The sequence below is a fragment of the Haliotis rubra genome, unplaced genomic scaffold (assembly GCF_003918875.1).
Source record: "Haliotis rubra isolate DU_JTF1 unplaced genomic scaffold, ASM391887v1 Scf1899, whole genome shotgun sequence".
NCBI lineage: Eukaryota > Metazoa > Mollusca > Gastropoda > Lepetellida > Haliotidae > Haliotis > Haliotis rubra.
This window is the reverse complement of record NW_025765890.1, coordinates 20,075-46,968: the sequence shown is the minus strand read 5'-3', so window position 1 is coordinate 46,968 and position 26,894 is coordinate 20,075. Positions and strand designations below refer to the sequence as shown.

At 40.3% G+C, this 26,894-nt stretch overlaps 1 protein-coding gene and 1 long non-coding RNA gene across 4 annotated transcripts; one reads left to right on the top strand and one right to left on the bottom strand.

Moving 5' to 3' along the window:
- Window positions 1-4,666: 4,666 nt before the first annotated feature.
- LOC124274273 lies at window positions 4,667-7,523 on the top strand. The gene is made up of 3 exons (XR_006897905.1): window positions 4,667-4,683; window positions 6,515-6,524; window positions 7,417-7,523. It is a non-coding gene; the product is annotated as an uncharacterized LOC124274273 (long non-coding RNA).
- Window positions 7,524-8,247: 724 nt separating this feature from the next.
- On the bottom strand, window positions 8,248-16,554 carry LOC124274272 (70 kDa neurofilament protein-like). Of its 3 annotated transcripts, none has more exons than XM_046709611.1 (6): window positions 16,543-16,554; window positions 13,283-14,167; window positions 10,981-11,138; window positions 10,489-10,593; window positions 9,524-9,638; window positions 8,248-9,133 (listed from the first exon to the last, which is right to left on the bottom strand). In XM_046709611.1, the coding sequence occupies exons 2-5, from the start codon at window positions 13,359-13,361 to the stop codon at window positions 9,534-9,536; spliced, it is 447 nt and encodes a 148-aa protein (XP_046565567.1). In that variant the 5' UTR covers window positions 13,362-14,167; window positions 16,543-16,554; the 3' UTR covers window positions 8,248-9,133; window positions 9,524-9,533. The 3 variants fall into 3 exon arrangements, with proteins under 3 accessions (XP_046565567.1, XP_046565568.1, XP_046565566.1); XM_046709612.1 differs by having other exon boundaries at window positions 13,283-13,392; XM_046709610.1 differs by lacking the exon at window positions 16,543-16,554 and having other exon boundaries at window positions 13,283-14,393.
- Window positions 16,555-26,894: the final 10,340 nt, after the last annotated feature.

Sequence of the window (26,894 nt, the reverse complement as noted above, 5' to 3'; positions counted from 1 at the left end):
GATCATCGATCTACGAAATTGGGATACGATGACATGTGTCAACCAAGTCAGCGACCCTGACAATCCGATCCCGTTATGGGATCATGGGTTGCTGAAGGTCAATTCTAACCCGGATCCTCACGGGTTTTATTTGGCCGAGAGATAGATGAGTGTTGGTTGAAAGGTCAGTCTAACACTGTCTTGACACTGCTAACTTTAGACACTCCCAGCTGTTAGGATTAAGGAGTGAGTTTTACGCCGCTTAATGGACAGCATTTCTATTTGTTGTGTTTCTCATCGCCCGACCAACCCTTCTAATTTTATTGCCGACCTCCCCCAAAAAGTTTTTTCATTCCAACACCGCCGACTTGAACCTAAAACGTAGCGCCTCAGCATATAAAATGCTTATCTACCTAAAAATGTTTTAATCGCCCCCGCCACAAGTCAAAGAATAACGAGAAATTGTAATAAGAATTACAATAAATGAGAAGCAAGAACATTATTCAGATAATTTTGTCTTTGTTAATGTTTTTTTCGTTTTTCCCAGACCGGCCGACCCATGTTCAGAATTTGGTGGCTACGTGAAACACATAAAAGAAAGATACCATGAGCAATGCTCTAGCAATATCACGGCATGGGACACCAGAAATCTGCTTCACACATTTAACGTTTCTGTTTTGTTCTGCCAATATGGTAATCCCATTTAATACGACCAGTGAAACACAATGCATTCATGATGGTTGGGGGCGGTGGGGTAGCCTAGTGGTTAAAGCTTTGGCTCGTCACGCCGAAGACCCGGGGTTGAATCCCCACATGGGTACAATGTGTGAAGCCCATTTCTGGTGTCCCCCGCAGTGATATTGCTGGAATATTGCTAAAAGCGGCATAAAACCAAACTCAGTCATAATGGTGGGATCATTGTCACAGACGTACCTGCCCGTTACCATCTATAAGTTGATGCTTTGTTAAAAAACTGGGAAACGGATGATAATAACATCAAAGTCAAGAGCAATTCGGTTATGGCAGCTACTAATTCAAGAGTCGTCTGTCGTTTCCTGATCACGGGATCCGACCAAACAACAAGCGAGACAACTAAAATAACACCTATGGCGACTTTTCTAAAACTTTCCGTTCCGTGTTGTTTTGAGATGGAATACAGTCGAATGCCGAATATATCTATACAATCTAAGATAGACCATATTCAAAAGGAAATAATTCTCTTGAAAATAAGTCTTTAATCTAAAATACCTCTCACTCGTACTTTCTTGCTGAAGTTTCTTCCCTAATTCCACCCTCGAGCCAACTTATATATAACAGATTCTAGAAGAAAACATCAAGCGAACGTAAACGGTACATCTATGCTTTCTGAGCAAAAATGCCAACATTGATGTCAGGATTTCATGAATGACCCTTAGTCTCCATCCTCTTGTAAAAAGAAATACAATTAGAATTCCACCTGGTTTGCTGCTCTGAGTTCGAAAAGCGAGTGTGTGAGTGAGTTAATATTTATCGTCACATCGGCAATATTTCAGTTATATCGTGACGAGAACACTTTTATTATATTTAACATCAATAAAGTTAGAAATTAGAAGCCTGTTGACGAAGAACAGTAAAACTACTAGTGTATCACAGATATCCATATAAAACTAGCAATTAAATCTAAAATATTTAACTATACATGACAATACAATATATAAAACAGGCTATAGATTGCCAAGAACTGAAGGTAGATCACCATACTAGGGACCATGGGGACTTGATGGTACATTTGCTTCCTGCGTGGCCCTAGCTGGATTAACATCATCCGTTCAGCCGTTAGCAATTTAGATTATGTAGCCATACATTTAAAAAGACACATATTCTACGATTAAAACTAGTGGAGAGTTTGAATTTACTTTTTGAATGTTTCAGGAAGGAGGACTCGAAAAAGAGAGCGAATCCTGCCCAATCAATGTTTGTAAAGCTGGTCAACTCTTCACCTAAAACAATCGGGAACGTTTGGTACAAGTCATAATGGGTAGCTGCATCATACATCATTTTTGTCACTGATGCATCAAATTTTGAAATGTGGTCAACAATTTTAAACCATAAAAATATTGGAAGCTTTACTGAAACCTTGAATGTTTTTATCTTGATCAAAGAACACCAAACGCTATAACTGATGCATGCAACATTGCTCGACTATTGGAGAGATGAAATCTTCCTTTTTGTTATACAGCCTTGTGGAGAGTTTTTGTCACTCGGGGCCTTTTTGCATAGATCTAAATATGAAACAGTTGAGGCTGTGTCACTATTTTATTTCAAGTTATTTCTAATGTATTCAAGTTCATGCGGGCACATCAATGGAAGGAATATAGGCTATTTGATGGTTATTGAACGATATTAGATGATCCATATATACCTGAATGGCTAGTTAACCTTCTTGGCCAGATTACCTTGATCTTCGGTAACCCAGGCTTGTCGTAAGAGGCGACTAACGGATCGGGTGGTCAGGCTCGCTGACATGGTTGACACATGCCATCGGTTCCCACCAGCGCAGATCGATGCCTCATGTTGTTGATCACTGGATTGTCTGGTCCAGACTCGATTATTTACAGACAGCCGCCAAAAGCTGGAATATTGCTGAGTGTGGCGTAAACTAAACTCACTCACCACACGGGGTGAGCATGTCCCGTTTAATGAGCCGTCCAAGGTGATACTACTCACTTCTAGTATATCCATTCGCAAAATGATGCGCGACTGATATGACTATTATGTTGAAACAATAGTTAAGAATACAAACCACCGCCACTTTTACTCAGTTATAGAAGTTGATGGAGAGAATCCGTATGTAAGAACTATAATCGCTATGTAATAAAAAATTGTGAAAAAGAATTATCAAGTTAATTCAACTAACGTGACTGAAATACGATGTCTCTGTATGGTTTGGTCTGTGAATACACTACTCACTTGGGGCAGTACACACACTTGTCACTAGAAACTTTATTGAATAACCACCGTAAAGCGTTCACTGTGTAAATTAGAGGTCGACATGAAATCGTTCACCATGATGTTCTTTAATCGTTCACTAACTGTTTGATGGTGGTGATGGTCTTCGAGGATGAAAGCTCGAAAACGGTACAAACCAAGCATTCAAATTTGGCACAAAGATATTTCTTGATAATTACTCTAAATGTTTGTAGTGTATTCTGTTTTGTCTCGTATATGTTGATGCATCTGTACGGAAACTTAGCCGAAGCTAGACATTGTTTTGCAGGCTCATGGGCTTGTATAATGACGGAATGGAAATATATTTGGTATGATTACGCACATTTGTCTTCTATTTTACAGCATGAAGGTTGGGGGGACAATGTGACATATACAAATATAGATATTGACAATCTTTCCTACACCTAAAAGTAAAACCTGCTCACCTCTCGCGTGATAAATTGTTCACTTTATGCTATAAAATATTTTTTCGCCGTTCACCGCCCCTACGGCGTGGAGTACAGATCTACCTTCAGCGTTGTTGGCACAAATAGCCCATTTCACATTGTATACATAGTCCAAAAATAGTTGTCTACATTTAAAGATATATGCTAGCTGTTTTAATCCATTTTATGATAATTTAGTCATTTTACTGTCCTTTTCGTTGACAGGGTTTCTTAGATTATGTGTATTTATCATGAATATAGAATTGTTTTTAGTCAATGATATGTGACTTTTTGCCGGTGCGTGACTTAAATCTTAACTCACTCACCCATTCAAAGATTTTTACGTAATGATATTTTGTGTAATGAATGTAATGGTTATGCTATTTGAGGCCTTGTCAGTGAATACATGTCTTGATCTTGTACTGTATTGATGTATTGACACTTACACTTCCCGGTATCCTGTATCTAAACTTCAATCGAACTCATGATAAGTGCATATCAGTTCATTCTACACCCATTATGTAGATAAGACACATATAATTGTAGCGAGTGAGTGAGTTTATTATTACGCCGCACTCAGCAATATTCCAGCTATATGGCGGCGGTCTGTAAATAATCGAGTCCGGACTCCGGACAGGGAGAATCGCTAGTATTTTACCGTCCTTCGAGGATGACAGGTTTTATCTTCTAAATTTATTGATTTTAATATTGATATAAATTAACTTGTTCTCGTCACGATATATGGCTGAGATATTGCCGATGTGACGCTAAATATTAACCACCCCACCACTCAGAACAGTTTGAATAATATGTACACTTTTCAGCAATAAATTATATTCCTGCTTAATATTGAAGACAATGGTTGATAATTTGTCAGTGGTTACTACTTTCAATATATTCATATGTGAAATGTTATTAATACATTATTAGTCTTTTCTCACAAATTGCAAATGGTAATGACTCTAAGAATCTATTTAATGCATTAGCAAAGTGTAAATAACTCATCTTCTATCTATCTGATATCTGAATATCAGTTGTTTTGGAAAACTTACTATTTAACCTAATTATTTTTATACAATTATACCATGAAAAAATATACGAATAGATGTTTCTCATTTTTTGTTCATTTGGTTTTCATACGATGTCGTCCTATAATATACCTTTTAAAAACAAAGTGGTGAACTATATTTTTCTCAACAGTTTTGTTAATTCTTCCAAACCGAAAATACTCTTGGCGTCAGTTATGCTGCTGAGGCAACAATATATTTAAAGGAAAATGTTATAATTTGATGTCAACAGGGCACTGGAAACTATTTTTATTCCTTTCTATTTTTCACTGGCTTTCTGAGAAATGGTATAATATGTTATTAGTCCACAGAACCTTCCTTATGCTTGTTGCTGCTTGTTGAGATGCTCAGGGAAATAAAATTTCCTCAACCCATCATGAAACAAGAAATGCCAAGAACAGTTTTCTTTGAATATAGTAAATGTCACACCTTGAACAATGTTTCGTTCAGGTGTTGAAAGTGTTTAATACTTTGCGAAATAAAAATTGAGATCTGAACAAACTAGCCCCAAACAGGACAGCCAAATATCATTATGCAATATATTGCGGATCTCAATTTAGGGAAATAAACCTATTTGCACCCGGGTGCAACCTTTGTAGGTGATAACCTTGTTGCACGATACAAAACCCTGCTCAATATAATTACATACCGCCGCCAGTTACCTGGGGATATTGCTAAGTAGGACGTTCGAAAACAACCAGCAGATGAGTCAGACTTTCAGGTCAACAGAACATCTGTGAAAAGATCATCCAGAATTAGGAACTCTGCGAAAATGACTCCAGCATAGTCACCGCCTCTGCCGTATTGTATCTGTATAACAGGAGTCACTTTTAAATAAGAAACGTTTGTTCGGATTCTTCAGGAGGGCAGACTGGAAGTAGAGAACGTAATTCCTATTTGTGCTTTTCCAGCAGGACGGTGCAATGACTCTTTTCGTCGAAAGCTTCTAACAAAACAGTGGTTGACAAAAAGATACGAGATACCGATATAGTTTCCATGGTTAGATAAAATTGTTTAACAAACGATCGAACATCGTTATTAGCTGGAGCTTCAGGCCACAATGGGGTAAGCGCAGTAGTTGGAACAAAGTGAAACAAATGCAGGTGCGGTACGTGAAGAAAGGTTAACTTAGAACAAATCTCTTGTCGTTCTTGGTGTTTCATCGGATGTGCATACCCCCTTGTAATACAAACCAATAATAATGAGCGATGTGAAATTATGGATCGTTTGTTAAACAACTTTTTATCCTAAGTTGAATAAACTTCTGAAATTTCAATGTTCACTTTGGCAAGCGTAAAATTACGAGGATTCGCAGTCTTAATTTCACTTTATATGTTTTACTTTTTTGGTTTTAATTGAAATTCATCGGCATGTCTTCGTCGCAAACAGACTTATAGTCTGAATAACATAGGACATATTAAAGATCGCCACTAGGTAAACGTAAATTTAGTACGATAATCATAAACACATGGCTGTAAAAACCAAATTGTAACGTCGCCAGTTCACACTTAATTCATAAAAGTTAAATATTTATTCTTAATTCTGTAATTCCTTTATGCGTATGAAGATCTGTTTACCAACGAATTCTGTCCGGTGCTATACATGAAGGTGTAGTTAGCTGGAATCGCTGGAACGCCTGTAAGACCATATAAGGAGTCTTGAAATAGCTTTGAACTACTGGGACCTGATGTATGTTTTTGCTCTAAACAACTGGAAATTGGGTACTGACCATTCGTCATGATCTGAAGTCTTTTGGCCTTGGTTAGAGTGAGGAGTGAGTTTAGTTTACGCCGTTTTTAGCAATATTCCAGCAATACCACGGAGGAACACCAGAAATGGGATTCACACATTGTACCATGTGAGGAATCGGAGCCGGGTCTTCATCGTGACGAGCGAACGCTTTAACCACTAGGCTACCCTGCCACCCTTTGGTCTTATTTGGGAATGGCAAGGGTCACTGCAGTGTTAAATAAGGGTATCAGCTGTTGGGTTGAGTGTACATCCTACACTACGGTGTGTATACTAATACCACCCCCACCCCAAATAGATATCAAGAATTATTTGAGTGGGCTTTTTTTGTGTGAAGACAAGCAAATTATCAAATATCCCTCAAATAATTCTTCTGTATATTAGCCAATCGGTTTCAAGCGTTAGGCCTCTTTGAAGTCATCAGGTAAAAGGGTTTGGGTTCCTAGCACTGCAATACCAGTGACTGCACACGCTGAATCTGACGTCAAATTCGTAATGACGTCAGCTACAGCTATGGTTAAGTGGTAGTAAGTTTTACGCCGCTTTAAGCGATATTCCTGCACAATATCACGGTGGTCGACACCTACTAATGGGCTTCACATATTGTACCCATGTGGAGAATCGAACCCTTTTTCTTCGGCGTGACGTGCGAATGCTTTAACCACTAGACTACCCCATCGGCCCAGTACGTTAATTTAATGTAGTGCTAAACTTGACCAGTGTACCTGCTGGTGGAATTAGCACAAATAAAGAAAGTGGACTGTAACTGACTTGAATCAAATTCTGCCGGAGCTGCCAAGTTTTCAGAGCAAAGTCAACCTTTAAGACGAGGAAGGTTTGTTGTGCAAGGGAATGAGGAAGTCAATGAGGTTGTGAACTGCGTGAAATGTTAATATATGAAGATATATAACACAGAGCATATATTGTTAATAGTTTATTATGCTTAAAAGCATAGGTACAATAAAATTACCGGCAGATGCCTTTACATTGATATCGACAGGGTGCAAAGAACACGCAGGCAGAGCCATCTCTGACGGCCGTACGAAATGGGATGTATCTACAAACAGCTCACATGGGTTAGTAAAGTGCACCATCACCATATTCACACTTACAGCACGCATCACTTGTGTTTGAACATATATGAATTCACAATGCATTATAGACTCTATTTTCAAAATTGTCCAATTCCCCAAATGGAAATAATCTAGTAATTAAATTTGATTGCAATACGTGCTGTCTTTGCATTGCCTCTACATAAACTATCAATGCATATTTCAACAGGTGCACCTATTATTAAAGCTTCAGGCATCATAGGCGCTAGAAAGAAAAGAAATACAAAATCTGTAAACTTTGAAAATACGAATGTAAATCCTGCATTTTAGTTTCGGACAATGGATACCTTTCGCCGCCATTAGCTGCTCAGAGTTTAATTGCATGTCTGCGCTCAACAGATCAAACCTGGGCACAACATAGGTATTGACACTTCAAGTTAACGGTTAACAAGCCAATGAATGCAACTTGTAAACAACGTGCCGATTATGAGATCATTCGAATAACAACACAGAAATGACTTGTAACACATACATTGGGTGTAGGGAAAAAGATTCGACTACCAAATTTGGAGTAAAGTTTTTGAGATGTTCAGTGAATCGTTCAGATATATATTCATGAAGACACGTATTATGCAACTGCGGGAAAGATCGTGGAAGAAAGGTTTAAGAAGAAATGACATCACTTTCTCTGAGGCAATGTCCAAGTGAACCAACCACCATTTTACAAGCGTCCCTTTTCCCAAGTCTCGGGGCTGTTTGTTACCCTCCGCGAAACTGCCATTGCAAGGAGAAGAGATTCTATGAGAGGGCATCTTCAATTTAGCAAATCTCCACATGAACGACCCTAGTGATGAGGATGAAGAAGTGTCCCGCTGCTTCTTGAAGGTAATCAATTGTGGTAACAATTCCGTATAATTGTTTCCTGGAGGAGTTTCTTGGTACTTTCACTATGGCGCTTCCCAAACACTGATCACAAAGAAGGTTTTGTTTTAAATTGTGCCTCAATGAACCCATAGTGAGGCTGATGTCACGCTGTACCTTAAATATTTTTTTGTTAAAATTTGTAATTGTCCGTCAATCAAGACAGCAATCGTAATGGCAACACCAAGAACGTGTTTGTGGTGTATTTGTCTGAATCAGAGTGACCTCCCCTACATCTATTCTACATATGATATGCTGCCTAAAACACAACTGTATTTCTCTTTAAATGCATAAGGCTAGATGAAAACAATATCATATAAAAGGTAAATATTATGAAAAATAGTTTGCAAAAAAGTATATAAGATGTGTTCTTTGAAAATCTTTAATATATTACAAACAGATCTGATACACCAAGACAGGCCTGAGATACAATGAAAGCAGAGTTATCTACCCTTTTTAAACAAAGAATTTGAATCCATTGATGTACAAAGGGTACATTGTGTGAATGGTCAGTTTCACAACCAGAATGTAACCATCCAATCGATACAGTAGCACCACATAAAGTATTGAACTGAAAGACGTAAACACAAGCGCTGTTAGATTATTTTCATACGCTTTTCTAAAATTCAAAAACAACATTTTTTTAAAAACTAATCAACATAAAAATTGTTCAAGAGAGTATTGTCATAAATATGGTTGATATACAAGCATGAAAATTAAATACGTCCACAATGATACTAAAAAATGTGATATTAACATACATTTTTAAAAACAATTCTGGACTGAAACAATTGAAATCTTTAGCTATATTCTAAGTCAATATAAACAGCGGATAGGTGGCTTGGGCTGTCGACGCCCACAGATTAGACCGGTGCGCCCTCTGGTGGCGTGACATGGCAGTGCTTGGGGACGTTTAGGAGTAGTTGGTCTTCTGGATGTGGCAGGCCTTCTCCTACAAAAATAGCATTGGAGAGAATTTCAAAGGGCGGAATGAACATAAGTTTCGACATTGACTAAGGGTAACGAGGAAATAGCAAAAGGTTCCCATTGTGGTTGATAATGTCCCTATATATATGTGTATGATATAGAGTTAATATAATTTACAAAACACCGTTGTGTCGAACTTTGATGTGTCGAACCTACGGTTGTGTCGAAGTAAAAGCAATTCCTCATTTAGACTTTTAGCGAGTGTGTCAAACTTAGGATAACTCGAAGTATTTGCGATGTGTCCTTCACCTTTCAAGCAAAGATGCTTTACTGAAGGTGTAAGCAGCGTCAATGAGTTATCTCATTACCCAATTATCGTAATATCGTTCATACTGTCAACCACTCGTTAACGTACCTCGTTCTTGTTATTGAGGAGGGGTGGTGATGTTGGAGCCGGTTCCCCAGGAGTCGGCGTCGCGGAACACCAGGTCGTTCAAGCCGGCACTCGTCGAGGATCCTTTGGCCCAGATCTGCAAGAAAACGTAGCACTGTTAAATATATACTGGTTATATAACATGTTGTTGACATGGTAACAACGTAAATAGGTGCAATTAGGTCATCAATGTTCGGTCATGCATAGATCGCTCTCTTTTTAATATTCATTAAAATAGAAGGTAAATTCATTGCACAGTATAAATCTCAGTAAAACTAATGTTTTCTCTATGAACGTACAATATTTGTGATTCTTTTGAGGAAAGCAGCTATATTGGTAATAATAATAACAACAAAAATAGCAGGATAAGGTATCCAAAAATAACATGGATTAAGGATAAGAAAACAATCTTCATTCCCGGCACGTCACGCTGACAAATAGGGCTTGTAAGTCTCGCGAGGCGGTACTTCCGGTACTAAGCTGGTTGCCGGCTCCCTTTACGCGCGCCAACTTGCGTCATGCGAGACTGGGCCCAGCTTACTTTCGATACCAGATTTCCGGTGTCAAGAGTATATTCAAGAACCAGTTCTGATTCCAAATTGCGCGACCGTCAAATATGACTTTACTAGAACGGACCAAGTGTACAACCATGCTTGCCTGTCACAGCTGTTGACAGTCGTAATGGTTGGCTAATATGGGGATGGTTAGATCGGACCTCTGTTAATCCTGCAAGGATTATCGGTTCCTTTAAAATTAATAACTGATAACCATGAGACCACTCGAGAAGGAATGAAACGTTTGTCACCGGAAGTACCAATGTCTCGCGAAGTGCCTTGACCTACTTACGGGCCCAGTTCCATATGGTTACAGAGAGCAGAAAGAGGACCTTTTTTAACCACATAGTGGACGTTGCCAACAGCAACAGACGTTACCAACGCGTCCCTCACCTTGACCTGTTTCCCGGCCTTCAGTGAATAGTTTCTGAAGGTGTATGACAGTTTTCTCTTGGAGTCCAAGTCCCTCTCAAGTCTGTAGCTGTCGAGATCGACATCCTGAAAACCCCAAAACATTTTGGTATTTTGCTTCATAAAAATGCGCCCAAAGGTATTCATGGTCCCAAACATTTTCGTTTTGACAGTTAAAGGTAACCCGTCAACTACATTTTTACAAATGGGCTAGGAAGCTTACTGACGAAATCAGAATAACAAAAACCGTTGATTAATATGTGCAACAAGTCTTGGCATATCTTCTGTGTTAGTACCTTTTAAATGAAACATTGATTTGTACTCAAAATCTCTTTATACGTCCTTTGCATTGGTAAAATCTGGTATGAAACATTCACTTCTTTTTCAAATTTATCGGCTCCAAAATCATGACATCTGAAATGATGACAAATTTATAGGAGACAGTTAGTTGGAACACAGAAAGTTTGTATTTACCCTGCGTGATGTTCCTGACGATGTGTTCTCGAGGACGATGAACTTGCCCTCAGGGTCGACGGAGGCGACTACGACGGGCCCAGTGGAGGTGCGCTGATACGTCGTCTTGGCCGACACTTCACCTCGCATCATCTTCATCGACACTTGGGATGCATCTCCTGGTAACGAAAACGTCCACAATGTAGTCAGATGGTTAACGTTACCCCAACAAAAACCCAATAGAAAACAAATCATCTTATAATATAACCTTTTTATCATTAATGTACATGCAACAAAAATACATTTTAAAATCAAACATAACTTAATTGCTTTATGTTATCATATATGGTTACAATTCATTTAATTTATTCTTTATACTTGTTTTACTTTAAAACATAGCTTTTATGTTGTACGTCACAGAATAATTAATTGACAAAACAATTATGAATAAATGGTTAGGTCAATGCAATACTCACCAAAGTATATCTATAACTATCCTTGTTAAAATGCGAGATTGTAAATATAGTTGCTGTGATTAATGTTTAACATGAATAAATGGTTAATAAAACCCATAACTGTTTCATTAATAAACAAGAGGAAGGTATATATCAATGGGTTCATTGTAAGGGTTAGGTGTAGGTAGCAGGCTTGGGATGATTTGGGAGAAAGTTGGAAAATGTGTTGAAGATTTTGACAATTTCTCCCACCTTTTAATGCGCTAAGAGTCACAATCTGATTTTTGAATAGAGCTTTAAAGGACCATAATACTCTTGGAATTATTCTTTCAGAAAACAGACTTAAATGTCTCAAATACCTTCCAAGATATGGTCATTGTGTTATACATGTGTTAAATTCTCTCTAACGTGATGCATATTCAAGAGCATGCGTTACCAACATGATACTTTTAACAAAGTGTACTTGCGAACAATGAAGATATGATATGCTACCTTGATGCAATGTATGACACTTCATTCTCACCCAGACGAATACCACCATACCAGCAAATGACAAATTTAACTAGGACGTGTTTCTTTATACAGCAGAGCTCTGTATCGCTTAAAAGAAGAAAAGAACCTACTGATACAGAATCTACAAGCCATATACAATCGAGACATCGAGAGTTCGAGACATCGATAGTTCGAGATATTGAGAATTCGAGAATTCGAGTTGACGAGATGTCACTACAGCAGCCATAGCGTATATACTATTAAAGAAGTTAACACCTTCTTTCCATTTGACTAAAGTTAACCTGTCATGCTATCACAGAATAACGGACACCCGGTGTTTTACATGGAATGACAGATTAACTATAATCATAGGAAACAAATCGGGTTCCTTATCTTCTTTTGAGTAGTATAATCGAGATGTCATTTGTTTGTATGGTGTCCATGTTCGTTCATCGTATCGATAAATCGATAAATCGCTGTTAGAAACGGTGTTTCTAAGAGCGTCTCATCGTCATCCCTCTGTGAAATAACAACATGTTAGATGTGTTAGTTTATTTGAATCGCTGCTTACAGAAGCTCCCCTAGATCGCAGCAATCTACGGGGTTATTGCCATGGAAACCATATCGACAACAAGGGAGTTAACTCAGACGTTACAGGCGAAGTTGTATTTTTAATGATGTTATCACCGGATCTACTAAATCTAAGGGAAGAGAAGAAGAAGAAGAAGAAGATGATACAGCGATCGAATGGCAGTGTATGAGAAAATTATGCCATTGGTTTCAGTAATCACTAACCATACGTGCGACACATGTCCGAGGAATAATGTGATATTCTTAATCGTAATGTGCCTAAAAGGCGATGTAAAATAAACAAAATCCAAAACGGGTGATGAGGAGGGTATAGTGATGCAAAATGTAAAGATTTTCCTTGAGTATTATAAGAATAATGGTACATCACAGATGAGTTATGCATATGAGCTCAATAGAGCTTATCACAACTTGAAGCATATAACAATAAACACATCGACTAGCTATAACATATGATCAGCTATCATACACCACGATAAATACTACTAACGTCTTTCATTAAGCGAGAAGGTGGCAAGAGGTACACACTCCGCTAGGGCTTCTGAGATCATGAAACTGACAGGGAAAAATTGGCACATTAGAAAAAAATGCTGGCGTCATTAGAAGCAAAAGCAAAGTCTCTAGGAACTTCTACTTGGTGGATAAATTGGAAGCAAGATATCAAGAAATGCCCATGCACAGTTATCTATCCCACAATCCTTAGATTAGACATGCGTAAAGGACGTTTCCGTTTGTTAGTTGCGCATAAGCCCATGTTAATCTTCCTCCAGCGGTTCTCTAATACGCACCCCCAACTTCAAATTGTCCAGACTGGGCAGCGTTGATATAGTCTACGAGTCGGGAAGAACTATCACTTTGAACGTTCATAACTTGCTCGACGACTTGCCGTAAACCGACTCTGTGAGACAAAGGTCAAAGGTCAATGGTCAAATGTCAAATGTCAAATGTCAACGATATGTCAGTATTAGAAGAGGAATGTTTGTTAGTACTGTGGGCACAGCGTCACACTGGGACACGACTCGTGGTTTGGTTTTACGACGACACGGTCTGCTCACTACCAGATTTCTCTTCCTCCATTTTGGTTTTAACCTCTTCCTCCTTCCCTGATTGGCCTGCTGACTGGCTCGACATAGAACTAGATGATACTCTGGTTTTCCATGAGGATGAGCTCATATAGGATGATGGCCTTCATGAGAGAGAGTGCATGAAAACAAAATAAATATTGAGCAAAGAGTAGAGAACCAATCAGTGAAGACACCAATATGCCACAAGTCACAACATTGTCAGCAGAACTCATCGGTGCGGGACTGAAGCTAAAATAAAAAGCCACAACATTTTAGGACGCAATACTTTGCATGCAGGTGACCACGTGACTTCGGCCATGTGGCGTCCACCTACCACCCTCACACCCTATTTATTTCTTGTCGCCGGGAGATTTGTCACCACCATCTTCTCCCGGCTGACTCTCGTTTGGGGCAGCATTGGCCTCCTCAACTCTATCCTCAACAGGTTTAGGATCAGGCAAGCCTTGAGGTTCCTCTAGGCGTTCCCTCTCCTCTGGAGTCGGCGAGCGTGCGCGTCGACTTGAGCTCGAAGAAGACTCGACTCTTGTTGTCACCACTCGCACAATCTTGCCATCATGATCGGTCTCCACGCCGTTTACATTGTATTCCCTGAGATGTTTATAAACATGTGAACGCTACATGCGCCAGCACCGGCCATCAAGGAACAGAAGCAATTTCCAGACAACCATCTACTACAGACGGACAAGACTCACTGACAGGGAAGACTAACATACCGGTCAATTTGTAAAAAAAATTATTTACCGGCTCAAATAAAGCCGAATTAGGATTTGGATATACTTTAATTTGAACAAAGTTAACAATTTTGAAATTTTATATTCAATTGACGGGCGCTATGATTAATGGGTACAACAAGGACTGGTCGGCTCGGAGTCAGTATAATGTGTCTGAGTGGGGTATTCATGCTTCACTGCGGCATGGTATCTCAGTGGGCTAGCACTATAAAACCAGCTTAAGTCTGGGCTAGTACAAGCAGCCGCACATACACATACACGCGCATGCACGTCGTCATATGAGCGAAATATTCTCAAGCACGACGTTAAACCCAATTCCACCTCACCTCACCTCACCGTCATGTGCCAGCGGAGTCGAGACTGCTGCGCGTATCCAGCTAAAAGTGACTAGAACCAAGAGATGAGAAGTATTCACTGTATGTTATGACAAACAGCAGAATAACAATAACAACAGCATGTACTCTAATAACAGAGGTACTATGCTGGCTTGCCGCATGGAACTCTGGGTAGGAGAGTGCATAGTACCTCTGCCACAGGCCAGAAAAATGTGACGATTCGTTACATCTTGCAATGTCCATTCAGTATAATGTACATATTTCTTTTACTCTTTTATTTTAGACGAGTCTACACATCTAACTTAACATCTTTAATAGAATGGTTTAGTTTCACTGGGAAAATATCCAAAAACATGTAACACTATTTCGATTTGCGTAGCGATCCTTTGTTTACATAGGTTGTACGGCTCCACGTGCTGTCATCGAAGCTGATGGAGAGCAAACGATGCAGCCAGTTTGATATCTAAATATGTCCTGTCATAGACCTTACTGTCGCAGTTGTGGAAGAATATATATGTAACAATGTAAAACATTATGAAGTGAGCGCCGAAAAGCTTTCGTGAGTCCAGTCTCTTCTTATTATGAATATATGCGTTTGATTACAAACAAGAGAAAAGTCCGGTCACGTGATATGCAAATTAGCCTGTGGTAGTGATGTTATGTTAAGTCATCGCTGTGCCGGAGTGTGTTATGAAACCTGTTTCGGTTTGAAACCACAACAATACCAAAACTACACTATTTTGACAATTTAATGCATGTAAGACGTGGGTAATAAATAAAATACCACACTCTGTCTCATTACATACGAATTATACGAAACTCGCTTTCGCTCGGTCAGATAACATAGGAAGGACACTCGTTTCGTATAATTCGTATGTAATGAGACCTCGTGTAGTATTCTCTTGGATTATTCAAAATGAACTTTCAGCCAATGATACTTAGTCTTTTAGTATTTTGGCAATTCCAAATGACCAATGAACAAAACTGTAGCAACTTAGGAGCCACGTGGACCTGTGGGTATTCCGAAATAATTGTCCCGCTTTTATTCCTAGTTAATGCGGAAATCGATATGTCTCGAAATCTCTAATTTAAACACCTTCTGTATTTTACACAGAATCAAAACGTTAATAAACTGATACACTTTCAATTCAAACAAGTTGACACGTAAAGATCACACTTGTACTAGTTCTGTGCATAATTCCGAATTGCAGAATCGGAAAATCCATTCCATCTTAGTAGCACCCATTAACTTTTACTGGAATTTAGCGAAAGACCGACTGGTTTCCTAGAATCTGTTCGAGAGGCGTGTTCAGTAACAGTACCGCGTTATACCATCTTGGACCAGAACTCAAAAAATGTTTCATTTTATCTTTTTGAAACTTTGCATGTGCATTACCCAAGTACTGAAATGGCCTTGTGATGTTTTCACATTTCTGAATTATTTCTTTTTCGTTTCCATGGGAACGGGTTGGATTTGGACGCAGTACCGGGATGGGTGAATTTCTTTGAAGGGGTAGGATTCACATGACTTTTATCCGGGGGGATATACCATAAAATAGAAGCAATATGTCGAATATTTAAAACACGACCACAGGGTTGATGTCTTTATTCTGCCAATTGGGGTACAAACACTGAGCGCACCATAAACCTGTAATTTTGGGAACTACAGACGGCTGCCACTGCCAGCATGGTGTGTGCCGGGCACATGGCACATGCAGCTTTTATATCACCTGAGTGCACAGACTGCAGGAGCAGCAGGTGCCAGAGCCCAGGATGTACCTGCCGGCAGCCAGCTCATCTGTATGGCAAGCTGTTAGGGACAAAACTTGTGAAATGTGCCAGTGGTGCTGTGCTATACATTGTATGAACAATTCCACCTGTGACAAATATATAGGACCATGTTTCCTCCGTTCGTCACTAGTGCATTGCCAGACATGGTTAGACATGACAAAGACCTTTGGTATGAAATATCACTTACTGGAGATGAATCTATCGTATTTGCGATGCAGTACCGATCTCTAACAGAAGCAAGTCTCTAATAGACGGTGGTAAGGTCATCGTGATGCTCTTGAAATAAGCTTGACCCCCCAAATGATCTCACGTCCTTCTCACTAAATTTCTTAATAAACTCAGGTGTCTCCTAAATTGTCTTTTTTAAAAGGCTTTATCTGCTCTGCAGTGTTCTCAGCGTTACTGGCGATGCCTAAAAGGTCATAGCACATGTGTAAACATAGCAAACCAGTGACGCCGAATGAATCTACATGTACAATGTATAACAGGTGAAACACCGTTGTACAACGTGTAACACTGCCTCATAACAATATCAATATTTTATTGATCTAAGCTGGTGTAGAACACCATACATAGTTAACATTAGTTCACGAATATATTTTCCCCGTTACAACAAACAAACTGTAAAAACAACTAGATTACCAAACACTGCCTGGCGGTATTTTCTATATTTTTAACTTATTTTTAATGTTGTTTTGTTGCTGTATTTTTCAGAGACGAACACCTGCACTGCAGCATGTCTCAATGGAGGAACACGGAACACCTGCACCTGTGCCTGAAGAGAGTTGTACACTGGAACCACGTGTGGTAGGTTGTGAGTTACGTGTCGACTCCCAGGGTGAAACGTAAAGGTTAAAGGGGAATCAGTGCGTTAGGGAACTATGTCTTAAACCAGTAAACAATAAAGAAACACTGAACCCCTCTGTGGTACATCGCAAATATCAAAACCTTCTTCAGAATAGATATTACAAGACTTATTATCTAACATAGTCTGTGAACACCTTCCAGAGATGTATCCTTGCATTATTCATGTTACGTTGCATATGTTTTAGTGGTGTGAAATAAATTCATATGTGTCATTTACAAACATACACAAACCAAACTAATATTCTTAAGGAGGCCCTGGGTGAGCCTAGTGGTTAAAGCGTTCGCGCGTCACGGCGAAGACCAGGGTTCTATTCCCAACACGGTACGATGTGTGAGCCCATATTGCAAAAAGTGGCGTAAACCTAAACCCTCTCACTCACTCACTCACTAAACACTTTTGTAAATATCATCCTGTTTTTCACCATGATTTTGCTACTGTAATTTTCAGAAACGAACACGTGAACTACAGCATGTCTCAATGGAGGAACACGGAACACAGATACCTGTGCCTGTGTCTGTAGAGAGTTCTACACTTAGACCATGTTTGGTAAGTTGTGAGTTCTGTTACGTGTCGACTCCCAGGTTGACGATACCGTTATAACAAATAAACAAAACAAAACAAAATGAAACAAGAAGACAAACTCATCACTATCCCCCTCAATGGTAAACTACTTTCCATGAATATGACAATTGGTTATGACTTTGTCAAATAATGGTTTGAGGTACCTCAGTAATGTTGATATAGTTTCTGTTAATTTCTATCATTAGCTTCTTGGATACCCACAAAGTGGGACGGAGGTATTGAAAGATTTCTAATTCCTGTTCCGGAAATGATCACTGCCACAAATTTCAGTCGAAGTCAAACTTGTTGCCATGGAAATGCAAAACTTAGTTTATTCAGTAATCCAAAACTACCAAAAGGCACCAGTTCATAACCAGACCTATCTATCTGCCAAGTTTGGTGAAGAATATATTTACATAGATAATAATTTGACTTGCTATATAATATAATTTCAATCGACGTCAAATTTGTTGCTATAGAAATGCAAACAATATTTTATTCAGAAACTCGAAACTACCAACGGGGACCAGCTTACCACCAGACCGATCTATGTGATAAATATGGCGAAGAAACATTGAACGGTTTTAAGATCTGCTCCGAAAAAGAGAGCTATCACCAATTTCATTCAAAGATGTAGCCATGGAAACGCAAACATTAATTTATTCAGAGATCTGAAAAGGCAGCATTTCACACACACACACCGCATACAGAGCAATGCGGGGGACAGAAACAATTACATTACCAAACACGAAGTGTCAGTATCATCGTTATTTTTAACTAAGTGTTAATGTCGTTTTGTATGTTTCAGAGACGAACACCTGCACTAAGGCTTGTCTCAACAGATGAACATTGAACAGAGATACCTGCACTTGTGTCTGTAGAGAGTTCTACACTGAAACCACGTGTTGTAAGATGTGAATCTCAAAAGATTCTTCAGAAGAATATTCACAATCCCCTTAACCATGCAGGACCATGCATTATTGAAGGTATTTTGTCTTAATGTGTGACACTCTCATGCAATGTTCCAGCTAACACTGCTGAACATATTTAACACAGTCAGAACACATACGTACGTGGATCATTACACGACACTTGCAAATAAAGCAGTGTCTGACCTTAACTCTGAAAAGCTGCAGGACCTAAGGACCCAGGACCATAAAAGAGTCGAGGGTCCTGATCAGAATGTGTAGGTCCTATATTTTAGCTACAATATAAATAATTCACAACTAACAAACTGAATTAAAGAGTTTGAATTTAACACTCGTGTCTGACTAGTCTTCATTTACAACAAAATCAACATCCATGTCAAGATCCAAGTCTTCTGAAAAGTCTGAATCAGAATGTTCAGACAGGAATATGTCAGTCAGAGTCATTCGGGATGAAAAAGCTGTCAGCCATGAGGACCTGCAGAAAACAAAAGCTTTGGGTCCAAGTGGTTTTCAGTTGGCTTCGGGCCTAAGGACTGTGGGTCCAAGTGGTTTTCTGTCGGCTTCGAGCCTAAGGACCGCTGGTAATTTCGAACGATGAACTAAAACTAACCTGTTACATGAACGTACATGAAACGTCTCCTGAAAATGAATCTTTGAAAAGAAACCATCTCAATGACATCCCCTGAGCTATTGCAATCTGTCTAACTGCATGTTTTTCAGAAACAAACACCTGCACAATATCCTGCAGTAATGGCGGTGCACTAAACAGAGATGCGTGTTCCTGTTCTTGCACCTCACTATGGTCTGGAAATACATACGGTAAACGTCACTCTGCATCACTTGATCAACGGTGTCAGTAGAGAACACCTGGCCAATTGACACAATCTGGTTCCTCACGTCCGTGTTTCGAACCATATTGAAACTTTTACTAATTGTTTGATCGGTATTCTAGAAGTTTGTGAGTCAAAAACTGAAATGTACAAATTTATGAATGACAACTTATTGTTTATTGCATAGAGCGACGTCTCGATATAGATTCTTACACCGTTATCAAGAATCTATGTAAGAATCTACATCAAAACGTCGCTCTCTGCAATAAACAAGAAGTTGTCATTCATAAACTTGTATGTTTCATTTTTAAAGCCTTTGCATTGGCCATATATACTAGCCACATAAAGAAACTGTGCATTGTCAAAATATTATCCCAGTTGATAAGTACGATAACAATGTCAAAGGTACATATAAACGTTAAGAGACCATAACAAGTCGGGAGAATTTCAATTGAAACGTCAATCACAATGACGTCACGAGTCCACAAGCGGGACAGGGGTCAAACGACCAAGTCACAAGCTCAATAACGGGTATGTCCACCATCGGCATTGAGAACAGCAGTGCATCGACGAGGCATAGAGCCTATCAAACGTGCAAGGAAGGCTTGTGGGATGTCACGCCAGATTCTCTCAAGTTCTGTTGCAAGGTCAAGGACGTTATCTGGCGGATGAGGAAGACGGCGTAGACGTCGATCCATCTCGTCCAAAACATGCTCTATCGGGGAGAGATCCGGTGAATTTGCAGGCCAAGGTAGTAAGCCAACGTTGTGGTGTTGCAAGAAATCCATAGCAACCCTTGCCGTATGAAGGCGGACATTGTCCTGTTGGAATGTTAACCCAGTGCCATGACGTTGCAGAAAAGGAATTGCCACAGGTCGAAGAATATGATCCCTGTAACCCACACCAGTTACGTTGCCCTGAACAATCACCAAAGGAGTTCTTTGGCGTGCTGTTATTCCACCCCAAATCATCACGGACCACCACCAAAGCGATTCCTCTCAAAGACACAGGCCTGTGCATAACGTTCTCCCACGGCTCTATAGGCACGTTGACGTCCATCACTATGGGAAATGTTAAACCTGGACTCATCTGTAAAAACAACATTTCTCCACCAAAACAAGGGTCTGCGGACATGATTTCGGCACCACATTCGGCGAGCTTGTCGATGACGTTGTTGTCAGGATAGGCCGTATGGCGGGACGTCGTGGTCTGATCCCGTGATGACGTAAACATTGTCGAACTGTGTTGGGGTGGATACGGCGAAGTCCTGGGATGGTTCGGGCAGTCATCACTGCAGTCTGAAACCTGTGGCGAAGATGGGTCACCCTTATCCATCTGTCCTGTCTTGGCGTTGTTACACGTGGACGTCCAGAACGTGGCCGATCGATGACGTCATTTGTGTTCTGGTAGCGTATCACCAGTGCAGAAATCGTGTTCCGGTGGCAGTGGAAATGTGCAGCCACCTGTCGTTGAGACATTCCCCAACGGACCATCCCAATGGCGTCATGACGTTGTGCAGACGTGAGCGTTGGCATGCTATGCGTTTCAGTAACCGTTTAATTTTTTGAACGATCGCAAGGGCAGGCAGGAGTTGAGCTTTCCAAAGTGACAGTATTGTGTGGCATTCATTTGCTCTGTTTCTCTTTCCCGGAATGCACGTGCAACAACGTATTGCACGTCTCAAGGACGAACCCACTGACGTCACGGAACGTGGCACGTGCATGCATGTTGGATACATGTCACTAATCTCTGAGTTTAAATCCTTATGTGTCTACCCAGGTTTGATAAATTTAGATTTTAAATTTTTGTATGCACAGTTTCTTTATGCTAGTATACTTTAGATATAATTTCAATACTTGGTATTTACTGTTGAAATCAACTGGGATGAGACCGGCAGCCGACGCCTCGCAATGCACGTGCGCTGCCCGCACTACCCGTCTTGGGAGGAACACACGGTTCATACCGACAAACAATCTCATTCTTCACAGCGAGCCTAATGGATAAAACCGCAAAGCTAGTAAGCGAAGGGTTACGGGTTCGAAACCGGGTGTCGGCACTACATGGTGGAAATTGTCAATAATGCCATATTTTAAGATCGCATTCAGTGATGGCAAGACAAAGTTGTATCAATCTTCAAAACAAGTAATAATTCAAAGTCAAGGGCTACCCCTCAGAAAATCCCGGGGCAGAGGGACGTTATTAAGATAATGCCCGGGGCACAGGGACGTTATTAAGATAATTGCCCGGGACAGAGGGACATTATTTAGATAATGGCCCGAGGAAGCGAGATTGTATCAGATTTGAGGGATATTACGAGAAAAAGTGTAATAGAGTGAACAATAGTAAGAACAATAGAGTGACGTCACAGTCGGTTTATTATTCCTGGTTCACTGCGGAAAGAAATGAAGGAAAACGTACACGCTTGTCATCTTGGAATCAGCTCTTGACTATTGAGAGCCAGGTCACTATTCTTGCCCAAAATGTCACAAGACATTATACACTCCATAGAATCATGTGATGTTTGTGCAGAGTACAGAACACGACAACCGCAAGAATCTCTGCACCATAGAAAAACACCTGAAAGACCCTGGGAAACTGTGGGCTGTGATCTATTCTCTCTACAAGGTCGCAACTATATGGTGACAATTGACTGTTACAGCACATTCGTTGAAGTTGACTAACACATCATCTCAGTCAGTCATCACCAAACTGAAGCATCACCTTTCAAGACACGGCATCTCAGATAAAGTCATTTCGGGTGGAGGTCCTCAGTTCTCATCAGGAAAATTCAAGGAATTTTCAGATAACTATGGATTTATACATGACATGTCAAGTTCTGGAAACAGTCAGTCTTATGGAGCAGCTGAAGCAGCTGTAAAAACCGCCACAAATCTCATGTGGAAATGTAAAGCAAGTAATGCAGACACATATATAGGACTTCTCAGCCTGAAAACTACCCCGACAGAAGGGACACAGGCCCAAGTGAGAGATTGTTTGGAAGAAGGACAAGAACACTACTACCAACAGTGAAATCCAGAGTGTTCATAACAACCAAACGTCACTGATAGACAAACGCAAATCTGATACCATTAAAACTGGGTGAAGAGGAGTGTGAAAATCTGCAACAGTTCAAAAACAACTTGGAAGTCGAACTGATCAAGTTCAAGGTGAAGATGGTACTCAATATCAGTGAAACAGACAACAGATCAGACCGTGCAAGTCTCCAATAAGAAACAACTCTCCTGTAAAGCCAAGTGTGACTCCTGAAAATCACACCAAGAACAATGACAACAACTCTCTCACGCCAGTTCAATCTGAAAACTACCGAGATATATCTGGGAGAATTGTCTGGGAGTCCAGTCAACAAAATGAATCTGTTAATGATATAACTTGTTTAGATCCTAAAAAAGAATATGTCAGGAAGCGAGTGGAGTTAAGTTGATGATTTATATTTGGACTACGTGCTGGCTGTCACTTGCCCATCCGGTGTGCTACAATGAGTTATGAAGGAGCCGTATGATCCTTTGACTCATAGAAAACGACAAAATGATTGGAATCCATGTTTGATTGTATGATGATAATTGCTCATTTTAAGAAAACACCGATTTTTAGACAAAACCATGTCTGTACAAGTATGACCCTGGAATTTTTAATGTTGAATTTATTGGTGAATGTGAACATTCGAAATGTCATTTTGCTTGTCTTACACGATTCAAGGTCAATACAGAGTGTAACCTCCATGTGATAGCATGACAGCCAGCATTCTGCTCCTCATACCCCCTGTCAGCCTCCTGATCCCCTGAAGGATCAGTCTACGCCATCCCTCGTGTAAAGCAGCTTCCAATAGGTTCTGTACAGGAGGATCCCTTTGTTACACACGACGACCTATCATATCCTAGATTCAGTAACCCATGCTTGTCGTAAAAGGCGACTAACAGGTCAGGTGGTCAGGCTCGCTGACTTGGTTGTCATCGAATCACATTTGCTTAGATCGATGCTCATTATGTTGATCACTGGATTGTCTGGTCCAGACTCGATTATTTTCAGACCGCCGCCATATAGCTGGACTATTACTGAGCACGGATCTTAAAAGCATATGTTAGGGATATTACTAGGAAGGAAAGAATTAAATTGCATATCATGTACGCAAACATTTACATTTACCTGAATGACCGGTTATATAGTCATGGACGTTTCAAAAGAATTAACATTTCAAAGAATGCCATTTCTGGTGTCCCCCCGTCGTGATATTGCTGGAATATTGCTAAATGCGACGTAAAACTCACTAAACACACTCAAAGAATGAATTAATTCAAAGCTGCCTTATGTGTGAAAAACTACCAGGGTCGGTACTCCTTGCCGAAAACGGCCGCTAAAATCTGCCCTCGACAGCTCTCGACATTTCACCAGCTCTGCGATCATTTCTTATGGCAGAAATACGCCCTCCATACAGCATCACCTGCGGTTGTTGAGTACAATCACAAGAGTCAAGTAAGCGAAAGCAGTAATAGGTGACAGACTCTACAGTATATGTCCATACTTTTCTGTTGTGTGCCTTGAAACGGGTTTGTCACTGTAACACGGAATAGTGTTGGAAACTGACAAGAATCTTCAAGAATTTCGTGTTATTATACAGATATCCCAATCCATCGTTGGCACGTCAGGTCGAAGAAGAGCTCGACCTTATATACGAACAGCCGATATTGCAGAAACTTCTCGAACGATCAAGGCTTCCATATTTGTCAAAAACAACCAGGTTTCATAAGTCTAATCTATTCGCTCGTCTGGACATTTTACGAGCTCTTCAACCATTCGCTGTCAAGGATATTTACCAGACTAAATAATCTCATTTGCCGCCATCACAATGTCTGCGATTTCTCCTATTTTTTTAACAATGTCAATAAAACTTAGATGTCCGTCCAGGCGTGCCTTGAACACTTCCACAATTACATCTACATGAGTGAAACTGTCTGAAACTGTTATATGGCCATTGTGCACTAACCACGAACAAAGAGGGCACGTTACAAAATGGTGTGGCGTGAGTCTAGATTGAGTTATGGACTTCAGCCAGCAAAACCCAAGCCTGTTGTTAATTAAATGGACAAAGCAAAACAGTGACACGAGCAATGAACCCCTGGAGGGCGACAAGACGCAACTGGGTATTTGTGTCATGTTGACCTACTTTCTCCTGGATTCCAGACGGGGATGCTAAGTAGTATGCTTATCTCGTACAGATGTCGCAGAGAGACGTGATCTGAAACGTGATTTAGAATGTTAACAATAGTACATTGCTAGCGATTGTCCCACAAGACCAGTGTTTCAACAAGAACGGGTTTAATGTCGGCATGAAACGTATTGAATATTATTTGTGTGGAAAAAGATATATTTCTGTATCAGATCATTTCGTAAAGACACGGTGCTTGTTTGATCTTGAACTATTAAGTCGGGGCGGTGAGGGAGCCTTATGGTTAAAGCATCCGCTCGTTACGCTGAAAACCCGGGTTCGATTCAACCCATGGGTACAATGTGTGAAACCCATTTCTGGTGTCCCCCGCCGTGATATTAATGGAATATTGCTTAACCATACTCACTCGCTGAACTTTTAAGTCACCACGCAATGTAATGTGATCATGGTGGTGAATCAACTCGATGGTACTGTCAGCTCTCCAGAGCTTCCTATCCCTTCAGTTAGAGTGAGTGAGTGAGTTTAGTTTTACGCCGTTTTAATAATATTCCATGGGTTTTTTTCAGTCAAATTCGAGCCCATACCCTCAGAGTCAGGAACCTAACTTTTAATCGCCAGCACACAAAGTGGAAGCCGCGGTGTCTGAGTGGGATAGGCGGATGACTTTGTGCTAAATCCTCCAAAAAGTGCTAGAATCTGTACTTAGAATATGTAATGCCAAATTAGCATATGATAGACTTGTTATTCGAGTACATGCTGTTGTTATTGTTATTCTGCTGTTTGTCATAACATACAGTGTATACTTCTCATCTCTTGGTTCTAGTCTCTTTTAGCTGGATACGCGCAGCAGGCTCGACTCCGCTGGCACATGACGGTGAGGTGAGGTGAGGTGGAATTGGGTTTAACGTCGTGCTTGAGAATATTTCGCTCACATGACGACATGCATGCGTGTGTATGTGTATGTGCGGCTGCTTGTACTAGCCCAGACTTAAGCTGGTTTTAGAGTGCTAGCCCACTGAGATACCATGCCGCAGTGAAGCATGAATACCCCACTCAGACACATTATACTGACTCCGAGCCGACCAGTCCTTGTTGTACCCATTACTGCCGAGCGCCAGACAGGGACCAACAAGTACCATATTTTAACGTCTTTTGGTATGACGCGGTCGGGGATCGAACCCGCGACCTTCCGCTCTCCGGGCAGACGCTCTAACCACTACACCACGGAGGCGGTCCATGACAGTGAGTGAGTGAGTGAGTGAGTGAGTGAGTGAGTATGTTTTTACGCCGCTTTTAGTAGTGAGATAATAGATATATTTTCAAGTATTGACGTGTTGCATTGTCGGATTTATCCAAATCGGTCAGTGATTGATTGAGAGTAATAACATATAGTTACATGGTAATTGGCGAACATTACTTAGTTTCAGAATAACTATGGGCACGAGGTCACGCACGATGCCACGTGATGAAGTCACGCACGTATTGTGGTCACGTACTGGCGTATAAATGTATATGTTTAACGCTGTACTATAGGAGCGACGTATATCTGAACGCATATGAGCTGAATAAACATAAATGCGTACGAGTTTGAGTGGAAATTCTGGATTTTCTGAAAATAGTATGTATTGGGTTTCTTTAATTTGTATTTGGATCTTTCTATCAGAGGAATAAATGCTTTGTATTGAAGCGCCGAATTCATATTAGGTGAAATTGTTCTTATTTGTCTATTACGTAATTGTAATGTTAACATTCTATGTTAAGCAACACATTTTGTTAACATTGTTAACATAGTAGGTAAATACTGTTAGCCTTATATAAACTCATTAAGCGACTGTGTTGTTGTAAACCCGTGAAGATCCGGGTTAGAATTGATCTTCAGTAACCCATCCCATTCTTGTAAGAGGCGACTAACATCATCGGGTGGCCTCATTGGTTGACACATGCCATCGCATCCCAACTGCGTAGATCGATGCTCATGCTATTGATCACTGGATTGTCTGGTCCAGACTCGATTATTTACAGACCGCCACCATATAGCTGGAATATTAATGAGTCTGGCGTTGGACAAACTCTCCAGCTGTTATT